The sequence below is a fragment of the Sorghum bicolor genome, chromosome 6 (genome assembly GCF_000003195.3).
Source record: "Sorghum bicolor cultivar BTx623 chromosome 6, Sorghum_bicolor_NCBIv3, whole genome shotgun sequence".
In the NCBI taxonomy this organism is placed as follows: Eukaryota; Viridiplantae; Streptophyta; class Magnoliopsida; order Poales; family Poaceae; genus Sorghum; species Sorghum bicolor.
This window is the reverse complement of record NC_012875.2, coordinates 157718-178238: the sequence shown is the minus strand read 5'-3', so window position 1 is coordinate 178238 and position 20521 is coordinate 157718. Positions and strand designations below refer to the sequence as shown.

The 20521-nt window shown below is 48.3% G+C and overlaps 2 protein-coding genes across 3 annotated transcripts in view; one reads left to right on the top strand and one right to left on the bottom strand.

The window, feature by feature from the left end:
* LOC8056945 overlaps window positions 1-2828 on the top strand; it is a 5657-nt gene extending 2829 nt beyond the window's left edge. Inside the window, exon 3 of the mRNA XM_021463137.1 lies at window positions 10-2828. Within this exon, the coding sequence (XP_021318812.1) occupies window positions 10-1250 (1241 nt within the window). The 3' untranslated portion in view covers window positions 1251-2828. The remainder of the gene's footprint in view (window positions 1-9) is intronic.
* LOC8080232 (ELMO domain-containing protein A) lies at window positions 2954-6326 on the bottom strand. Of its 2 annotated transcripts, none has more exons than XM_021463135.1 (9): window positions 5695-6326; window positions 5263-5375; window positions 5124-5192; window positions 4926-5041; window positions 4627-4681; window positions 4300-4423; window positions 3469-3516; window positions 3225-3319; window positions 2954-3117 (listed from the first exon to the last, which is right to left on the bottom strand). In XM_021463135.1, exons 2-9 carry the CDS (start codon window positions 5362-5364, stop codon window positions 3016-3018), a joined length of 711 nt encoding a protein of 236 aa, XP_021318810.1. In that variant the 5' UTR covers window positions 5365-5375; window positions 5695-6326; the 3' UTR covers window positions 2954-3015. The 2 variants fall into 2 exon arrangements, with proteins under 2 accessions (XP_021318810.1, XP_021318811.1); XM_021463136.1 differs by having other exon boundaries at window positions 4300-4420; window positions 5695-5715.

The window sequence follows — 20521 nt, the reverse complement described above, 5'->3', positions numbered from 1 at the left end:
AGTTTAAACATTCCCGGGTATCCATCGTCGCATTCTCCGGCGCCGCCAAGCGCCTGCTGCCGCTGCGCCGGATGACCAGGACGGGGCAGCGGTCCGCGCGGCAGATCGTCGACCGCCTCGTGGTCTGCGCCGCCGCCGCGACGCAGGGGCAGGGGCAGGGGCAGGAGCAGGCGCAGCAGAGCGCGTGTGTGGGCGACGCGCTGCGCAAGGCCACCAAGGTGCTCGAGGACCGGCGGGACCGCAACCCGGTGGCCACCGTCATGCTGCTCTCCGACACCCAGCAGCAGCAGCAGCAGCAGCAGCCAGCTGTGGCGGTGGAAAACTCGTCAAGGAAGCAGTTTGGGCGGCCAGCCGTGGCCCCAGCAACGCGATTCACTCACGTGGAGATCCCCATCGGCCCCGGCGACGCGCCTCCTCTCGTGTCCTCCGAGTCCGAGGAGAAGCAGTCGGCGGAGCCTCCCGTGGAGCACGCGTTCGCCAAGTGCCTGGGCGGGCTGGTGAGCGTGGTGATGCAGGAGGTGCACCTGGAGCTGGCGTTCCCGACGGGGGAGATCACGGCGGTGTACTCGTGCGGGCCCGGGCAGCAGGCCGTGGCGGTCTCCGGCGGCGGCGCAGGGGTGAGCGTGCGGCTGGGCGAGATGTACGCGGAGGAGGAGCGGGAGCTGCTGGTGGAGGTGCGCGCGCCGCTGGGCAGCCACCCGCACTCGCTGTCAGTGCGGTGCAGCTACCGCGACCCGGCGTCGCAGGAGACAGTGCGTGGCGGGGAGCAGCCGCTGCTGCTGCCGCCGCTCCAGGGCGAGCGGGCGTCGTCGCGGCGGCTGCACGACCTGTTCGTGGCGACGCGCGCCGTGGCGGAGTCGCGGCGGCTGGCGGAGCTGCAGGACCTGGCGACGGCGATCCACCTGCTGTCGTCGGCACGGGCGCTGGTGCTGCAGTCGCCGCCGACGCAGCAGCAGCAGGAGCTGGTGGGCAGCCTGGACACGGAGCTGAGCGACATGCGGTGGCGGCGCGCCAACCAGCATCAGGAGCCACTGACGCCGACGTCGAGGAGCGGCAGGAGGAGGAGAGACGGGGACAGCACGACGCCCGTCGGGACCCCACGCGGGTCAGCCGGTCCTGCCGGGGCCGGGGAGCCACTGACGCCGACGTCGGCGTGGCGCGCGGCGGAGCAGCTGGCCAAGGTGGCCATCATGCGCAAGTCCATGAACCGGGTCAGCGACCTGCACGGCTTCGAGAACGCGCGCTTCTGAGAAACGTCTGGCTGTCTGTAATTGAGCCTGTATTTTGTTTTGCCCTTTTTCGTTTTCATTTTGGCTTGTGAAATGAGAGAAGCAAACAGAAGAGGAGGAAGAAGAGAGCCCCGCGCCTCGCCGCCTCCTGAGTCCGGCGAACGGCGGCGGCTAGTAGAAGATGAACAGAAGCAGTCAGAGCAGCTGCTGTTGTTGTTGTTATTAATTACAGTACCCCCCCCCCCCCCCCGCCCTTATTATATATGGATTATCAATTATGATGACAATTAATTAATCTACCCAAATTAGTTAATAGGATGAATCCTTCCATTTCCATTGTTCTCCCCTGTTTGTTGCTATATGTAAGATAGAAGAAGATAATTGGTGGCAGCTGCTGTTGCGCTTTTACATCTTGCTTTGCTTGCAGTGTCTTCAATCACAACAGGAGATTTCCTGCACTGATGGCAGCCAGTCGCAAGGGAACGATTCCCTTTGTCATGCTCCTCTGTTTCTGATTCCATTCCGATTCCTATAACAGTCAGAGCAGCCAGCCGAGGCATCTCTGTCATGCACTGCTTTGCTTGGTAACACAACAGCTAGCTGGCTGCTTCATCTAGTAATCATCATAGAGGTAGTAACAGGGAAGGGAAGGAAAGGTACGGTGAAGATGCATGCATGGCCATGGCCAGCCCTGGTTTGTTGGTGACTTTGATTCCCCTTGTCAGTCAGTCAATCGATGAATGGATGGATCAAGATTCAAGATGAGAGCGCGAATGCCTTATCTGATCCCGTTGGATTGCAATGCAATTATCCCAAATTAAAATGACAGACCGGTCGCTATTACAGCACCAACAACACATCAGAAGAAGAAGAAAAAAAGAGAGATATTCCTCCTATTATATACGTATAATAAGTGTGCAAGCAACTATACAGCACTAGTACAAATACATGATGTGCATAGCATTTCTCTAGGGGATGTGTTTGTTTGTGCACATTCTCTAATATACACTATTAGTGTGTTCGTGCATACAAGCAAGGACACGTTCCTCCTTTTCCGTTCCTTTGCCTTTTGCCTTTTCCCTTTCTTTTTCCCCTCTTCAATTCAAACAATGCATGCCTTTTGTGTTTTTTTTTTCTCCTTCTACTATAGTAGTATATTATATAATAGTAATAATAATCTAATAATCAGGATCTGGAACAAGGGAACAAAACAAGCACATGCACCAGATGTACATAATACCTGTACTGTATCTATCTTTTTGAATATTATACACAATCAACCAGGCACAAGAGGTCGGTCCTTCTCTGATGAAGCAGAGGCATTGGATCGGTAGCTAGCTACCATATGTGTGTGCATATGCTTTCGGACGGATCCAGTCAAAGCACACAAAGCAAGTGCCGCCTCCCCTTCGATCACATGACCGCCCCAAACCATGCAAACGCAAACAACTTTTGGACCTCAGCAATAGTTCAGTTTAATTTAATTTTTCATAAAAAAAATTAATAAAAGGGCTAACTACTTTATATTTGTTCTTACATAATAATTGATGTAGAAATGCCGGTGTTATATACACGCGCAACGGTAATATATATACATGGTATGTGTAGGCTTTGATCCTCGGCAAAATTAACTGTGTCGTGTTTCTGTCAACCACAGATGTGTATCCCTTCTCATTACAGGCTGATGCTGCTGCTGCTGATTATGAAGCAATCTGTTCATCATGTTTTTTTTTTGTTCAATTTTTTTTTTTGCTCTGACTGCATCATAATAGTCTAACTACCAGTACTATTTGTACAAGAGGTTGCAGGCTGGGAGGTCATGGATGCCATTGAGATCCTCCAGGGAGAGCTCCCTCTCAAGCTGCTGCTTTGTGGCCTCCAGCACCTCCTGCAATTATATTGTTTCACCCGTATTGATTTGCATCACAATCACATACCCTAATCATAATTAATCAATTAACTAAAAGAAAAAGACAACAAGGATCATCAGCTTACTTTGAACTGCATATACGAGGCTCGCATTGCTAGCCACTGTGCATCCATCATCTCGAAAGCTATGCAGTAGAGCACGTCGAATGCATCCTCATGTTCTAATAATAACAGAAAAGATCCATCCATGTGGCAAGAAAACACGTTAAGCTCTTAATCAGGAGGTATATGCATCGGGAAATTACAAATCACTTGGTTCTGGATTTGATAAAAAGAAATAACAGCATCATCAGTGACAGTTGCTACGTACCTGTCAACACCTTGATGAAGTTAATCCCTGGCAAAGATTTCGGACGCACTGAAACATAAAAAGGCAAACAATTGAGTACAGTCAGCAACATTTTCCTTTCTTTCAGGTATCGCAAATCATTATCTGAATGAATAAGCAAAACCAGCGCAGCTACTAGCTACCAGCAGTTATGAAACCAACAATCATACATTCAGTTGTTGCTTTCATCAAAGAGATAGTACATGGACAATCATACAAAATAAATAAGCCTTTCTTTCTTTCTTTTCTGTTTGAAACCACATGTATGATGATTCTGGTGAGGAATGGCTTCTTCTGCATATACTGGTGGTATGGATGATCAGGCAGGGCAATCATGGGGGGATGGCACAACGCATATATGCAACGGGACGAGACGGTTGCACATCGGTTAGCAGTTAGCACCAGCTGGTGTCCATGTGCCTATTATAATGTTCATCGTCGAACGGTCGTAATCAAATCCAAAGATTCCTCATCTTGAGAAAGGAAACAAAACCTAATAGTTTACACACTGCAATGTGGCTGCACAATGATGGGGCCGTTTGACTCGGTACGAACGCGATGCACATGGTGGGTTTAGATGTACGTACTCTGATTACTACTTTTAATAGTGCTTTGACCAAAACAAATCTGATGCGATGCGATGCAATGCAATGCACATAGTCTATACATGTAAATTCTTATTAATTCAGGCAACTAGACAGTTTCACATGTAGAGATCAGATGCCATGCCTGGCCGGCCCCGAAGTAAAAAAAAATACTAGCGGCGATCCTTTTGGTGTCCAATCCCTATCTATGACTATGATGCATATATACCTGAGTTGAGCTCCAGCAGTTGAATCAGCATGTATGAGATGTTTACACCTGCGACTGCAAAGGGGTACTCCCATGTAGCTCGCGTTCCTTGCTGCTTCAGCATTAACCTCTTGAAAGAAGCCTGCTTAATTGTTGGATCAGCCACCAGCAACCGTCAGTCAGCCTATATGCATGACAAGCTAGGTGGACACTTTGCTGACTTCCTAAGGAGGACTTCATTCATTCATATATATATATATATATATATATTTATTTAAAATAAAGGATCCATGAATCCAGATCCCCCCCCCCTCGGTTAGTTATTAAATTAAAGAAAAAAAGACCTACCGGATATGTTCTTGCAAAGAATAGAAGGTTCTCAAGGGAAACGTATCCACAGCCCCTGAAATAAACGTAAGATGATATTGTCAAGACTCTTCTTCTGTCAGGAAAACACAAGCATGCATGTTTATTGGAAGAAACCAGCAGCTGATTTCAGGGGCTCTAAGAAGAAAGAGACAAGGAGAGTTTTAAGTTTTTTTTAGGAAAAATAAAAAGGAACTGTGTGAAACTTATTTTAAACAACCTAAAATAGGGCAGAGAGAGAGAGAGAGAGAGATACAGGAAAAAAAGAAGGTCGAAGTAACCTGAAATCAGTCGCTGGGTTCATGCCCTGCCACCCCATTTCTTTCCACTGTGCTGAAACAAAGCTAGTGAGCTCTGTATCAGGAAAGGAGATTTTCCAAAGAGCCCTAAGCGATTCCTAAATCCAAAGCACACAGTGTAAACAAGTCAAGATTGGCTGAAAGTCAATAAGGTAATTAATTAAGTCGAGAGTTTGTCACTTGATGTTCATGCCGATTTTCGTCATAAGGTATATTTAGCCTTTCCTTCAAGTTTTGCAGTCTCTGTTCCTGAACATTTATATTTAAGGGAAGGTCATTTCAGCAGCAAGATCGCCTAATTAAACGCATCTGTGTGTACCTGTAGAGGGGTTAGATCAAGCACTATCTTCTCTGCACTGACTTGTCGCCTTTTGCCTGAGCCGTTGAAAAGGCCCCCAAACCATGTCCGATTTCCAACCATGGTAGCATCAACTGCATGCAATGAGCGAGGTTGTTGTATTTATTTTATTATATGAACAAGACAAGACAGTATCTGACACCCTGGGAAACAAAACAATATGGGAGTCTCTAAATAGACAAGATCTTTTTCATCATTAATTAATTAATTAATTAATTAAGGGGAAAAACAGAGAATTGTCAATTTAATTTGCGTCAACATGCAATGGATTTTTTTGTCTATGTATTCTTGTTTGCAAACACAGAGCTATTATATATATTTATAGAGTAGAGAAATGTACATATACATAGAAAAGAGGGAGAAGAAAAAGAAATGGTATATCCGTCGTCGTACCTGTCGTTGGCGTTGAAGTTGAGATGGAAACAGAATGCCCATCAAATTAAAGGAGGCCTCCTTTGTTTGTTTATTACCAATATAGAATAATAATAATAACGAAATCAATCAATGAAGGCGAAGGGAGGAGGACGCGTGGTCAGGAGCTAATAGGATGAGTGATTGGGAAAGCATGATCCATCAACACACGTGGAGGAATTGGAGAGCGGTGCCCCCCTCCGCTCCCTGTTTCAGATTTGGAGGAGGCCCGCACTCCTCGATCCGCTGGGAACAAGAACAAGAAGAAGCAGCAGCAGCAGCTACGCTACGCCCTTGAGGATTCGACGGGATTCTGAAACATTCCCCTCGATGCCGCCGTGGCTCCTGGAGCTGGAAGGGAAGGGAAGGGAGAGGGAGGAGCTAGGGTGGAGGGAGAATTGGGGAGCCTCCGTCCAGCCCCCTCTATCCTCTGCCCTCGCCTTCGCCCTCGCCCTCGCCCTTGCCCGGATTCACCTATGCTATGCCAGCTCAAGGCAAGGGCATGCTATTTCTCCCGCTTCCTCTCCCCATGGTGGGAATGGCGGTGGCGGTGGCGACACCGCCCGCGCATGCCGCCCGGCCATCCAGCCCCTCCACCTTCCCTTGTTTTTTTTTTTTTGGTCATACGATAGGAAAAGGAAAAGGAAACTCGACGAGGCCCAACATAATAGTATGCCGGGCCTGGGCTTCGTAACGCAAAAAACGGTGCAATTTTCTCGTGAATGTGCGATAGCGGTGGCCCACATAAATAAATGGAAGGAAAAGGAAGAAAAATAAAAAAATAATTTCTCGTGAATGACTGTCTCTCCAGTCCCCACGCACAACCGCCCCTCATATCATCTCTTTTGACAATTAATCTTGTACAATATCTCGTCCTTGTGAAATTATATAATTTTATGAAACAAGTCGATGATTAAAGTAAGATATATTTGATTTTACTAACTCTGAAAAAAAGGCCTCAACAGATTTCAAAATAGTTTAGAGTTCCATCGTTTATTAATTTTTTATTTTGTGTAAATTCGTCATTGTAAATATGAACAGAAATTCGTGGTCCCGATGTAACATATGGGTATAAAATTAGACCCATGATGTATATGTTTCCAAAACAATTTTACTCTCTTTGTCTCAAAATATAAGTCACTTTAGCTTTCTGAGAAGTTTTTTTTAAAAAACTTTAACCAATTATATATAAAAGAGTATTATATTTATAAATACATAATAATTAGTATCATTAGATATCTTTTATAAAAAACTTATTTTAAAGATACAAATATTGCACGTGTTTTTTACAAACCTAATAAAAGGTTGAGAATATTTGACCTGCACACATTTCGTAATAACTTTCTTTATGGGACAAAGGGAGTATGTACTATCAACTTATTTTGTATGTGCATTAGCTACTTATATACTGATTTATGTTAATTGTTCTCAAAAAGTGGATAGATCCATTACTCGAATAAACATGTGCATTGACAATTGAAGGGTGTTAAAAATAAAGATATACGATATTGTTATTAGAGATAACTAGAGATATACAAAGTGGGAAAATATGATTGACCTTTTTTAAGAGAAAGATAGAATATGATTAGACATTTTTTTTAGAATTACATAGTACAACGCAACGTCCACAACATGCATACACACTCATCCCTATAAATACATATCCGCAAATCCTACCCCTATGAGTACCTCTGAAGGACTGCGTCGACAGATCTTGAAATTCACGAAGTCACCACAAGACCACTCACCCCTATGAACACACGTACACGAATCCTACCCTTATGAGTATCTTTGAAGGACTGCGTCGGCAGATCTTAAAATTCACAAAGTCATCACAAGGTGCCTCGTTGTCGATGGGATCGCCATGTACCATTGAAAGTATAGCGCCATTAAATTTTGAAATAAATTCAGGAAAATACAAGTACCCATGTCAAGTCGAGGATTGAACTTGGGATGTCAGATTTCACCAGAATCCAACCAGCTGATCTATGATCGGTTCACAGAATATGATACCTAGTACAACTTGATTTGTACTCTAAATCTCTTGCCCATATATAGCTATAAATACCCTAGTGCCTGTTTGGAAGACCAGTAATATTGATCCAAAATGCTTGTAAATTAAAGACCTATAAAATCTCGTACAGTTTGGATGGATGGTTAGTCTACTAGTTTTACATCCGGATTGAACCAATACCATTGGGAAAAGATCTCGCTCAGCCTAGAAAAAGAAAACGAGAACCATCAGGCTCTATATAATAATGAAAAACACTATTGCCACATGCGTATTTCTCTCTCTCTCCCTTGAAAAAGCATAGGAACCACTCGATGTGTTTGGTTTGAGGAATCAAATATTTCTAGATGTGGTGGTGTGGTGTATCTCATAAGTTCATTCTACAAATTTGGTGAAATTAGTTTACTCATACTAGTACTAGTTAGCTTGTGAGGACTTAGGAATGAGGTAATGATGCGTCAACCCATTCTATTCCATAAACAAAACAAAAAAGTGAGATGTGAGAATATAATGGGCTAACTCTTTCATCAAACCAAACACTTAAATGTGACATCTCAGTGCTCGACTACTCTAAATGTAGAAAACAAAGGTCAAATATTCCACCCAATTTTGTTTAATTGAAACTTAGCTCTAATGCACTATGTTATTGATATATCATGGCTTTTTGAGGATCAAAAGGTAAGTGATCTTTCTAAGGATTGTTCTTCACTGTGTGGCAACAAAAAACTCTTTCATGCACTATGCTATTGTTATATCATGGATTTTTGAGCATCCCTTAGCTCCAACAGTTAATTAAAACTTTGATCTTCTTCCACCCCTTGGACGGCAGACACACCAACTTTCTTTTGGTTTTCATCACTCAGTTTTAATTTTGGGCCAGTAGAAGTTTGAGACGTGACCTTGTGTGTTTTTTATATTTGTGTTCACAAAAATTAATGTCTTTTCTTTGGTTTACCAATTAGTTTTTAACTAAACAACAAATAAAAATGCACTGCAATACCATCAGCTGTTGTTTCCTACCCAAGACGTGGACATCTTAATAATAACCAATTCACATAGAAAACCTATAGTAACAAGAACCTATTTGCAAAAAATTTCTACCTAAGGACATGGACATCTTAATAATAACCTATTTGCAAAAAAAAGCCTATAGTGAAACCCTGGTAACCATCAGCTGTAGTTTTCTACTCAAGACATGGACATCTTAATAATAGCCTATTCGCAGAAAAAAGCCTATAGTGAAACCCTAATAAGTCGGTCAGTGGCTATAGGTCTAGAGAGCGTCCAAAACTGCTTCTATGGCTGAAGCGCCTCTGGTAAACCAGGAACTCAAATGTGATACAATACTAGTCCCAGGAGGCTAGTAACACATTTATTACATCAGATAAGTTTCAGCGCAGTAGTCTTGGAAAGCGTGGACAAGGAAGGCACGCTATAATAATAAGACACCAAAATACAACATAGGTCCAAAGGACCCAGAAACAAACGATATCGCCATCGAACATCTGACGAGTCCCAATGCCACAGGCTTAGTTGGGTGCAGACACGACCTTACTCGAACGCCACTTCGGGATCGAAGTCCGGATCTTCCTCTGTTTAATAAAGCAAGGGTGAGTACAAAGTACTCAGCAAATCCAACCTTACCCTGCGGAAGGGGATAACAATATATATGCATATGGATAAATCAAGGATGAGGCTTAGTTTTATTTGCATAAGGCTATTTTTTTACACATGCAAGGTTTTACTTCACAAATACTGTTGTAAAAGAACTCTTTTTGCACATATGATAGTATTTCTGAAAATGGAGTTTGATCACAATTTTAAGTGTTGTTGAACCCTTGTTCCCACAACACAATGGCCATCAACCATTTATTTCCAAAATCACACTCACTCTCATGTTTTTACTCATCCCAACCCATCTAGTTGTTGAAACCAAGCCATAACCCGTCCGAGACCGCGGACACGGCTATCCAGATAGATTACACTCTGCAGATGTTGTACACTTTTCTCACAAGTAGGATACCATAACTTACACCGTCGTGCAAGCACAGATCCATCAAAGTCATTACCCTCCATAGCTAAGTAATGGCGCTCACCACGGGAACACTAAGGCCACATCTCATGATACCACAATAATTCACAGAGCTCTTTATATTTCATATATTTTCACCATTTCACATACATCTCTTAGTGTCCCGTTGCACACCTGCCTCCAGGTGATTGCCATACTAACTAGAGGGATTTAGACTAAGCCTTTCCCATGCAAGACGAGTGGTTGTACGATAAATGAGTTAGGCAAGATGAATCATCAACTCAGTCCTTAATCGAGACAAGGCGGATATCTTCACGCTTAACCCCGCAAGGTATAAGCCACAACACCAGGGCATCCCAAAAGAGATCCCATCCGCCCCATCTTTATAGTAATCACATCTATAACTTGTTCATTAACCTTTCACAGTACCCATAATTTATTTTCACCACTCACACGTTTTACTTTTAAAATCATTATATTTGAAAAAAAATATAGCGATGAGTATCCAGGATGAGTAACAAGTCCTAAGCATACTAAATAATAATATTTTTGTCATAACATATTATTTGTTCCTAGGTTCGAACAAGATAATTACCGGGTAATATCAATTCAAGGATGGCTATTCAACAAGTTTTAACTAAGCAGCGAAAATACTTCGTACATATATCGTACATGCAATATTTAAAACGGCTTCTACGAGTTGTGTTGAAAAATAGGATCAATATGCATCAAAGGGGATCGGTTGGACTTGCCTCCGTCGGCGTCCTCGGCAAACTCCTGCTGACAGTCCGGGTCCTCGGCGTCAAACTCGCGGTACTCGTCTCCAACGTTCTCGTTTTCCGGCTCGTTCACTCCGTCAGCTAAAATACGCGACGACCGACACAGACAACAAGCACAGATAAATAATCACATAAATTCAAATAAGCTCTAAAAATCATAAAATTAATATGGGAGGTAGATCATGATTTTAGATGAATTTAGGAAAAAGAATTATTGAAATCAGAGTTAGCATGTGGTATTTGTAAAATGATCGAAATTTAATCATGCGAAAAAGGCTAACGATGATTAAGGAATGGATGCTTCACGTGGGCATTTGATTGGCTGGTAGTGTGTTGGGTATTTTAAACGCAAATACAAAAATCCGCAAGCGCACGGATACCGATGTAGCTTTCACCCGGGAGTATTCCAGAGTATCGATTTTCCACAGAGAACGTGAGTGTACTAATTAAGATCCAAGATCGCCTAAGGATAACTATATAATTATTTTTGGTGGGAAGAGAGGAAGTTTCATGAGAGTTCTCTAGTTGATCTAAGAATCAAGAATTACTTCAAGATTATCTATATCGGGACATCAGAGCACTAACCACAGAAAGAGATGAGAAGGGGGCTAGGAAGGTCTGACTACGGTCCTACAAACACCGATCCGAACGTGGTGGAATACGTCGACCGTTAGAGCTGTCACTACCCTAAGGCTACCACAACAATCCGCAGGATTGGGTGCAATTCCAGGTAATTACAAGACTAAACACTACGTCTAATCTATTAATTACTACTCTAGCGTTATAAAAACTAGAGCACTTGATGCAAGCAGGAATCCAATAAATAACTTGAATGTAAATAAAAGTAATTAAAGAACTCAGGATTATGAATTGAAGAACCTGGAGAACGATGAAGAACGAACCAGATACTGCAAAAGTATAATGTTGAGGAAGATCCGACAGATCCGGCTCCTCCTCCGCTCTCCTCTTCTATCTCCCTATTTTCTAGATTACAACTAGAACTAACTAGAACTAGAACTAGAGGAACTAGAACTAGAACTAGATCTAGATGAACTAGAGGTAGAACTAGAAGAACTAGAGGGATCCTCTCTACTTGGATGAAGAATTGAAACCCTAGCTTTGATTCTGTAGAAGAGGTATGCTCTCCAGGGGCTAGGAGGCCTTGCTTATATAGTCTTTTCAGATGAATCTGGGCCGTCGGATCAAACCGACATTAATCGCACGGTTTTTCTTGGTCCCTTAGGTCGGTGGAGCACGATCCGCGAAGTTGAAGCTGATTGGTTATTGTAGCTGGGCGGGCACCCAAGGGACTTGGGCGGGCGCCCTGCCCCCGGGCCCGATCGCCCCCCCGTTCATTCCCGTGGCTTCTGGAGTCTTCTAGATGGTAGAAAATTACGCGGCACGTTAATATCTCTATGTAAACCCGACGTGTGGGCATTTCTTTCATATTTCCTGATAACCCCCTGCAGAAATAGACAAACACCAAAACTCGTGGAATTCTGTCAGATAAAACCCTAAGTCTAGGTGTTGGCTGCATATAATTCTTTTTCCATGATTAGTTGATGGTTAAATGTGAGCATTAAGGACCGTCAACAAGCTTCCCCAAGCTTAAACTTTGCTCGTCCCTGAGCAAAGATGGACTCAAGAGTTTCTGCAGTGGTTTCATGCCTTAAAGGTACACATGCATTCAAACAAGTTCTCATCTCTGAGTTAGGGTAAACTGTTAAGATTTAAACTTACTCATTTTACCTTTCACCATAGGACTTGTAACCGTCACTTCTGTCTTGAGTAGTTAATAGATAGAACGGTCTAGTCAAGCGCCATGTCTCTTGTTCTTCGATTAACTATAGCTCTGGAGTTTTTGCAGATTTTCAAATAAAACTCAGAGATTCCTTGTATGACTCTCTCTAGTCTCTCTTTTGTGGTATTTCTGGATCCTTACCAAGGCAGTAATGGTATATGCCTTCTCTCAAAGTATGTAGTATTTTTGGTATGAGGCATAGTGCCATTGCCTTCTCTCTCACCCTACTCTAATAAGGTTTTGATATCTGGAGCTCATAGGTGGGAGACAGCTAATACATACGTACAAGACATTTATTGCATAGTCAAACCATGGATCCAGAAGAACAAGTCAATAAGTCAAATCAAGATGTGCATGTGTGGCGAATGAATGGTGATAACAATGGTGAAAGTCTAATTCTACGTTTGCTCTTTTGAGGGGATACATACCTTTCTTGCACTTTCAAGCTTTTTGAGGGGAATGAGATGCTCTATATTTTCCTTTTTTTTCTTTTCTCTCAGGTGGGTATCTTGTACCCCTAATTCTACTGTCGGACACTTGTCCATTTTTATCTCTCGTCTCACTTTTTTCTTTTCTTTCGAGGTTCCGGGCACTTGCCCCTTTTTATTTCCTCGTATTCTTTTTTTCTCTTTTTTTTTCTTTTTTTAGAGCACTCATCTCATGAGATAATTGTCGAGGGTACCAACAAGGGGTACCCTCACCAATGCGTATAACGAGACCAACCGTACACACGGGCGGCCATCGACGGTCGCAGCCTCGAAGACGGAAATACCGTCGAGCGAATCGGCCAGGGCTCGAGCAGCAACCGCCGTCGAATACGGAGGCGGGCTCGAGCGAACCGAGGGGCGTCGAGCGCAAGGACACTGTCCGCCGCCTGACGCGCGCACGCGGGTCGGAGCATTAAATGCACCTGATGCTTCCCCACCTAACATACAGGTCACTGGAGGCGTGATAGGGAACAGGCTTCCGTCCCATCAATCTTTTTGCAGCCTTCCCGCCGAACGACCCAGGGGATGACAGGGCACGGGAAATAGGGATGGGATGTCTAATCAGGACCCCCTCGAGACCTCCAAGGTCAGCGCTCCAGATATCAGCACATTACACGGCGTCCGACCCTCGACCGAACAGGGACCCTTCCTAGGGGCAAGTTGGGCGTCGACTGACAACACCACAGATACCCCGCCGGATCCGCCGCCATACCGTACCGGCGTGCGACCTCAGAACCAGCGTGAGGCGGCGGGCAGGACCAAACGCAGGAGCACGCGTAATCATCACCGGGCTATCAAGATGGGACGGCTCGAGGCCATGCCGTACGGAAGCCCCGAGTAGGTCAGCGCTCCATGCGGCTATCGACCCCTACTCTAGCGACTACGCATGTACCCTGGGCCTCTCCTTGGAGCTATAAAAGGAGAGACTCAGGAATAGAACAAAAAAAAAGAACAACAACACAAGACCATACTCATACGTAGTAGAGCTCCACACATCATACCACGCTTGTATTTGCCCCTGTACAAGCACTTAGGTGCAAGATAATACAAACTCTCTCCCCCCGCTGGACGTAGGGCCTTCTCTTGCCCGAACCAGGATAAATCTCTGTGTCTTCTTGCATCACCATCCGGAAAAGGGAGCACGCATACAAATTTACTCGTTGGTGTGACCCCCCGGGGGAAAAACACCGACAGTTGGCGCGCCAGGTAGGGGTCCTGCGTGTTTTTCATCGATTTCCCACTACTTTCCGGATGGCTACTCTTGCCTCGCCGCTTCCGCGCTCCACGATGATTTGGTTTGGGAGTCTCGAGTTCATGTCTACGGGCTCCGGCTACGACATGGTCTTGCTCTCAGTCAAAGGACCAGGAGGAGTCCGCGTTACGCCAGCACGATTGAAGGCCCCGAGACGCCCTCACCACCACGCCTCCCCGCCTAAGAAAAGGCGCGGGCAGCACCACCGCGGCCCCGCTGCTTCAGCACGACCAACAACTCGTGCGAGGCAGGATGTGGGCCACAAGTCGGCAGCACCGTGTGACGGAGCAACAAGCACGACGACTCAACACCACGCGACGACGGGAGGGGACGCGTCTCGCGCCCTCTCCCCCACCACAGCTAGGCTACTTCCACACGGGTTGTTCTCTAGGGCGGCATTGCCGTTCGGAATGGATAACGCCGCGGCGTCGCTCGCCAGGACGATATGCCCAAACGCCCATACGTACGTGGAAAGACCGATGGTCCCCCCACATAGCTCTGAAGCACGGCGGCCGGCGTCCGAGCTGCCGGACCTTTCCCGAGTACGAGGCCTCCGTTGTCTCGGCCCTGGACGATACTCGATCACGTCCCTCAGGCAACGATTGCTAGAGGAAGGACATGGGTGTTTCTATGCCGCCGAACCGAACTCCGACTCCGAGACAGACAGCCATGACCCTACGAGGGAATGTTGTCACATCGACGGGGCGGTAGAAACTACTGACGAGACACGGGATGCTGCTGCGGGTGGTCGAGCCCCCGCGGCGCGAGAGGACCCCAGGACGCCTGGGAACGACGGACAAGTCGACCCCCACCTCAGGAAGACAGAACCGCGCAACTCGCGCAGCTGCGGAAGCTCAAAATGAAGCTCGACGAAGACCGCGAGCGCCTCGTCCTGCTCGAGCAAATCCTCGAACAAGACCTGCCCTACCCGCCGGGTGGAAGTGTCCGCAAACGTGCTCGAGAGGTACATCGACAAATCGTCGGTGACGCAGAGGCGGAGCAACCTGTCAGCCGTTTCCCTCGAGCAGGCCAGAATGTAGTGGCAGCGGCGATGCTGCTACGTAACATGCCAGAGCCGTCGGATTCCCAGGCCCGACGCATTCGAGATGAAGTACAGACATTGCTCCAGGTGGCGGCAGTTCAACAAGCCGAAAGTTCGGCGTCTCGACGACGGGGAGCTGCCACAGAGAAGCGCGACGAACAGCCTCTAAACGAAGAGGACGTGTCAGTTCATCAACAACCTCCCCCTCAAGGAAGAAAGACCGCTCTCGTCCTCCCTGCCGACAATCAACGTCGACACGACGCGCGGCACGACGTCAAAGAAAATAGACGCCGCCGGCACGGAGACGCGGAAGAACGTGGTTATAGCGCGCATCGCGGCGGGAGATACGACAGCGACGAGGACCGGGTGGCCCCCGAGCCACCGGGCCCACGGGTGTTCAGCAGGGCGATTCGCAGCACGCCCCTGCCCAATCCATTTCGACCCCCGACCAGCATCGCGAAGTACAATGGAGAGACCAAGCCAGAGCTATGGCTGGCCGATTTCAGGCTGGCCTGTCAGCTAGGTGGCGCTCGGGGTGATGATCGAGCCATCATCAGACAGCTACCCCTTTTCCTCTCCGACATCGCCCGTCGATGGCTCGAGGAACTCCCTGCCAATCAGATCCACAACTGGGTTGATCTGGTCAGAGTCTTCGAGGGTAACTTCAAAGGGACCTACATACGGCCAGGGAACTCGTGGGACCTCAGCAAATGCAAGCAGAAGTCAGGAGAAGCTCTTCGGGAGTACGCTCGACGCTTCTCGAAGCAGCGCACTGAGTTGCCGCACATCCCCGACCACGACGTCATCTTGGCGTTTGTCTCGGGCACCACCAATCGAGACTTGGTGCGGGAGTTAGGTCGCAATCGACCTCAGACCGTCGACGAGCTGATGGACGTAGTGGCCAACTACGCAGCAGGGGAGGAGGCGGTCGGCGCCTTCTTCAGCTCAGAAGGAAGAAAAGGCAAGCAGCCCATCGGTGAAGATGGGACTTTCAGTCGAGACCTCAAGAAAAATAAAAAGAAGCAGAAAGTGCGGCAGTTCCACCGGGAAGATTCAGATGACAACCTCGTCGCCGCCATGGATCGAAAGAAGCCGCGAGGCCCTCCGGATGGAGGCATCTTCGACAAGATGTTGGAGGAGCCGTGCCCGTACCATAAGGGGGGCGCCAACCACAAACTCAAGGACTGTCGTATGCTGAGAAAGCATTTCGATGGTCAGGGGTTCAAAAAAGATACGCGTGGTGACTCCAAGAAAGAGAAGGCTGGCAGCAAGGAGGACAACAAAGACGACGACGGCTTCCCCGCCGTCCACGACTGCTACATGATTTATGGCGGGCCCTCGACTCAGTTGACCTCGAGGCAGCGCAAAAGGGAGCGTCGCGAAGTCTTTGCAGCAAGAATGGCGGTGCCCCAATACCTTAGCTGGTCGAGCACTCCCATCACTTTCGACCGAGAAGACCACCCCGACAAGGTAGTCGCCCCAGGCGTCTACCCGCTCGTCGTCGACCCCATCATCGTCAACACTCGACTCTCGAAAGTGCTGATGGATGGTGGCAGCAGCCTCAACATCATCTACCTCGAGACCCTCGACCTCCTCGGCATCGATAGAGGACGCCTCCAGCCAAGCGCCGGTGGTTTCCATGGCGTCGTGCCAGGGAAAAAGGCACTGCCAGTAGGTCGAATCGACCTACCGGTCTGCTTCGGCACAGCGGCCAACTTCAGGAAGGAGACCCTCACCTTCGAGGTGGTTGGGTTTCGAGGCACGTACCACGCCATCATCGGGCGCCCGGGCTACGCCAAGTTCATGGCTATACCCAACTACACCTACTTGAAGCTGAAGATGCCCGGTCCCAAAGGCGTCATCACTGTCAGCTCCTCCTTCGAGCACGCGTACGAGTGCGATGTCGAGTGCGTCGAGTACGGGGAGGCGGTCGAGAGCTCCACCGAGCTCGTCGTAAAACTCGAGGCCCTGGCCGCTGAGGCTCCAGAGCCTAAGCGCCACGCGGGCAGCTTCGAGGCAGCGGAAGGAACCAAGAAGATCCCGCTCGACCCCTACAACTCTGACGGCAAAGTGCTGACGATCAGCACCGATCTCGACCCCAAATAGGAAGCCGTGCTCGTCGACTTTCTCCGTGCAAATGCTGATATGTTTGCATGGAGTCCCTCGGACATGCCAGGCATACCGAGGGGAGTCGCCGAGCACTCCTTGGAGATTCGAGCCGGTTCCAAGCCAGTGAAGCAGCGGTTGCGCCGATTCGACGAGGAAAAGCGCAAGATCATTGGCGAGGAAGTCCACAAGCTTTTGACGGCCGGATTCATCAAGGAGGTCCATCATCCTGACTGGTTAGCGAACCCTGTATTAGTTAAGAAAAAGAATGGGAAAATGAGGATGTGTGTCGATTATACTAGTTTGAATAAAGCATGTCCGAAAGTTCCCTTTCCATTGCCACGCATTGATCAGATTGTCGATTCTACCGCGGGATGTGAAACCCTTTCTTTCCTTGATGCATATTCTGGTTACCACCAAATAAAAATGAAGGAGTCCGACCAGCTCGCGACCTCTTTCATCACGCCTTTTGGGATGTATTGCTACGTGACCATGCCATTTGGGCTTCGAAACGCCGGAGCCACGTATCAACGTTGCATGCTCCACGTATTCGGCGAACATATAGGGTCAACGGTCGAGGCCTACGTCGACGACATTGTCGTCAAGTCAAAGCGACGAGGAGACCTGATCCAGGACCTCGAGATTGCCTTTAGCTGCCTACGCACCAGCCGGATCAAGCTCAATCCCGAGAAGTGCGTTTTCGGTGTGCCTCGAGGCATGCTCCTAGGATACATCGTTTCGCAGCGCGGCATCGAAGCCAACCCCGAAAAAGTCTCGGCCATCACGAAAATGGGGCCGATCCGAGACATCAAGGGTGTACAGAGAGTCACGGGGTGCTTGGCGGCTCTGAGCCGTTTCATCTCGAGACTGGGAGAAAAGGCATTACCATTATATCGACTCCTAAAGAAGGTCGAGCGCTTCTCTTGGACCCCCGAAGCCGAGGAAGCACTCGAAAGGCTGAAGCAGACGCTGACCTCGGCACCAGTTTTGGTCCCACCTCAACCTGCAGAGCCGCTGCTCCTCTACGTCGCGTCGACGACCCAGGTCGTCAGCGCGGCGGTGGTGGTCGAGAGGCAGGAGGAGGGACATGCGCTACCGGTCCAGAGGCCAGTGTATTTCATCAGCGAGGTGCTTTCGGAGACCAAAGCACGTTATCCCCAAATCCAGAAGCTGATTTATGCCGTAATCCTTGCCCGTCGCAAGCTGCAGCATTACTTCCTTGGCCACCCCATCACGGTGGTCTCGTCTTTTCCTTTAGGTGAAATAATCCAGAGCAAAGAAGCCACGGGAAGAATAGCAAAATGGTCGGTCGAGCTCATGAGTGAGACTCTCACTTATGCGCCTCGCAAGGCCATCAAATCGCAGGCCCTGGTGGACTTCATCGCAGAATGGACGGACACCCAGCTCCCCCCGACCCAGGTCCAGGCGGAACTATGGACGATGTATTTCGACGGGTCACTCATGAAAACTGGAGCCGGAGCCGGCCTGCTGTTCATCTCACCTTTGGGCGTCCACATGAGGTACGTAATCAGGATTCATTTTGCCGCATCTAACAATGTCGCAGAATACGAGGCCCTCGTCAACGGTCTCAAGATCGCTATCGAGTTAGGAGTCCGACGCCTCGACGTCCGAGGTGACTCCCAACTCGTCATCGACCAAGTGATGAAAACCTCGAGCTGCCACGACCCAAAAATGGAAGCATACTGCAAGGAGGTCCGTCGACTCGAGGACAGGTTCCACGGTCTCGAGCTTGTCCATGTCGCTCGACGCTACAACGAGGCAGCCGACGAACTCGCCAAGATCGCATCCACCAGAGGCACAGTGCCGCCTGATGCATTCTCAAAGGATCTTCACGAACCATCCATCGACCTAGGCACGGGGGCTGGCGTCGACGCCACCACCGCCCAGCCAACCAATGCTGTCGATACGCTCCTGATGGTGGAAGAGATGATGGAAATAGAACGACGTCCGGGTCGACCATTCGATTGGCGCACACCGTTCCTCGACTGCCTTATCCGCGGCGAGTTACCAGAAGACAAGACAGAAGCTCGTCGTATCGCTCGACGGGCCAAATCATATGTGATCTATGGCGAAGACAACGAGCTATATCGACGGAGCCCGACGGGGGTCTTACAACGTTGCGTCACCATAGAAGAAGGCCGAAAACTCCTCGATGACCTGCACTCGGGGGCTTGTGGCCACCACGCCGCCCCACGGACCCTTGTAGGAAACGCTTTTCGGCAAGGCTTTTATTGGCCAACGGCCGTGGCGGATGCCGTCGAGCTCGTACGCTCGTGTCATGGGTGCCAATTCTACGCCAAACAGACGCACCTGCCCGCCCACGCTCTTCAGATGATCCCCATCACCTGGCCGTTTGCGGTATGGGGGCTCGATTTGGTAGGACCTCTACAAAAGGCGAAAGGAGGGTACACCCACTTGCTGGTGGCCATTGACAAGTTCTCCAAATGGATCGAGGCTCGACCCATCTCCAACATCCGCTCCGAGCAGGCCGTCCTCTTCTTCACCGACATCATCCATCGGTTTGGGATCCCCAATGTCATCATCACCGACAACGGCACCCAGTTCACCGGCAGAAAGTTCTTGGATTTCTGCGATCAGCATCATATCCGTGTGAACTGGTCTGCAGTAGCCCACCCTCAAACTAACGGCCAGGTCGAGCGTGCCAATGGCATGATTTTGCAAGGACTCAAGCCAAGGATCTACAATCGATTGAAGAAATTCGGCAAGAAATGGGTCGAGGAGCTTTCCTCAGTCCTATGGAGCCTTAGGACAACGCCAAGCAGGGCCACAAAATACACCCCGTTCTTCATGGTCTACGGCTCTGAGGCTATCCTCCCCACAGACCTCGAGTATGGGTCACCTCGACTCAAGGCTTACAACGAGCAATCGAACAAAGAAACTCAAGAAAACGCGGTCGACCAACTCGAAGAGGCTCGAGACATGGCCCTCCTCAACTCTGCCAGATATCAGCAGAGACTCCGACGCTACCACGACAAGCACGTGCGCAAGAGGGACCTCAACGTAGGCGACCTTGTCCTACGACGCCGGCAAAGCAACCAAGGACGCCACAAGCTGACTCCACCTTGGGAAGGCCCATATGTGGTGGCCGAGGTCCTTAAGCCAGGAACGTACAAATTAGCGGACGAAAAGGGGGCAATCTTCACCAACGCATGGAACATCGAACAGCTACGTCGATTCTACCCCTAGAAGTCCTAAACTTACGTTCCTACGTTTTGTACGAAGACTTTGTAAACGAACGCGTGAATAAATAAAGTCT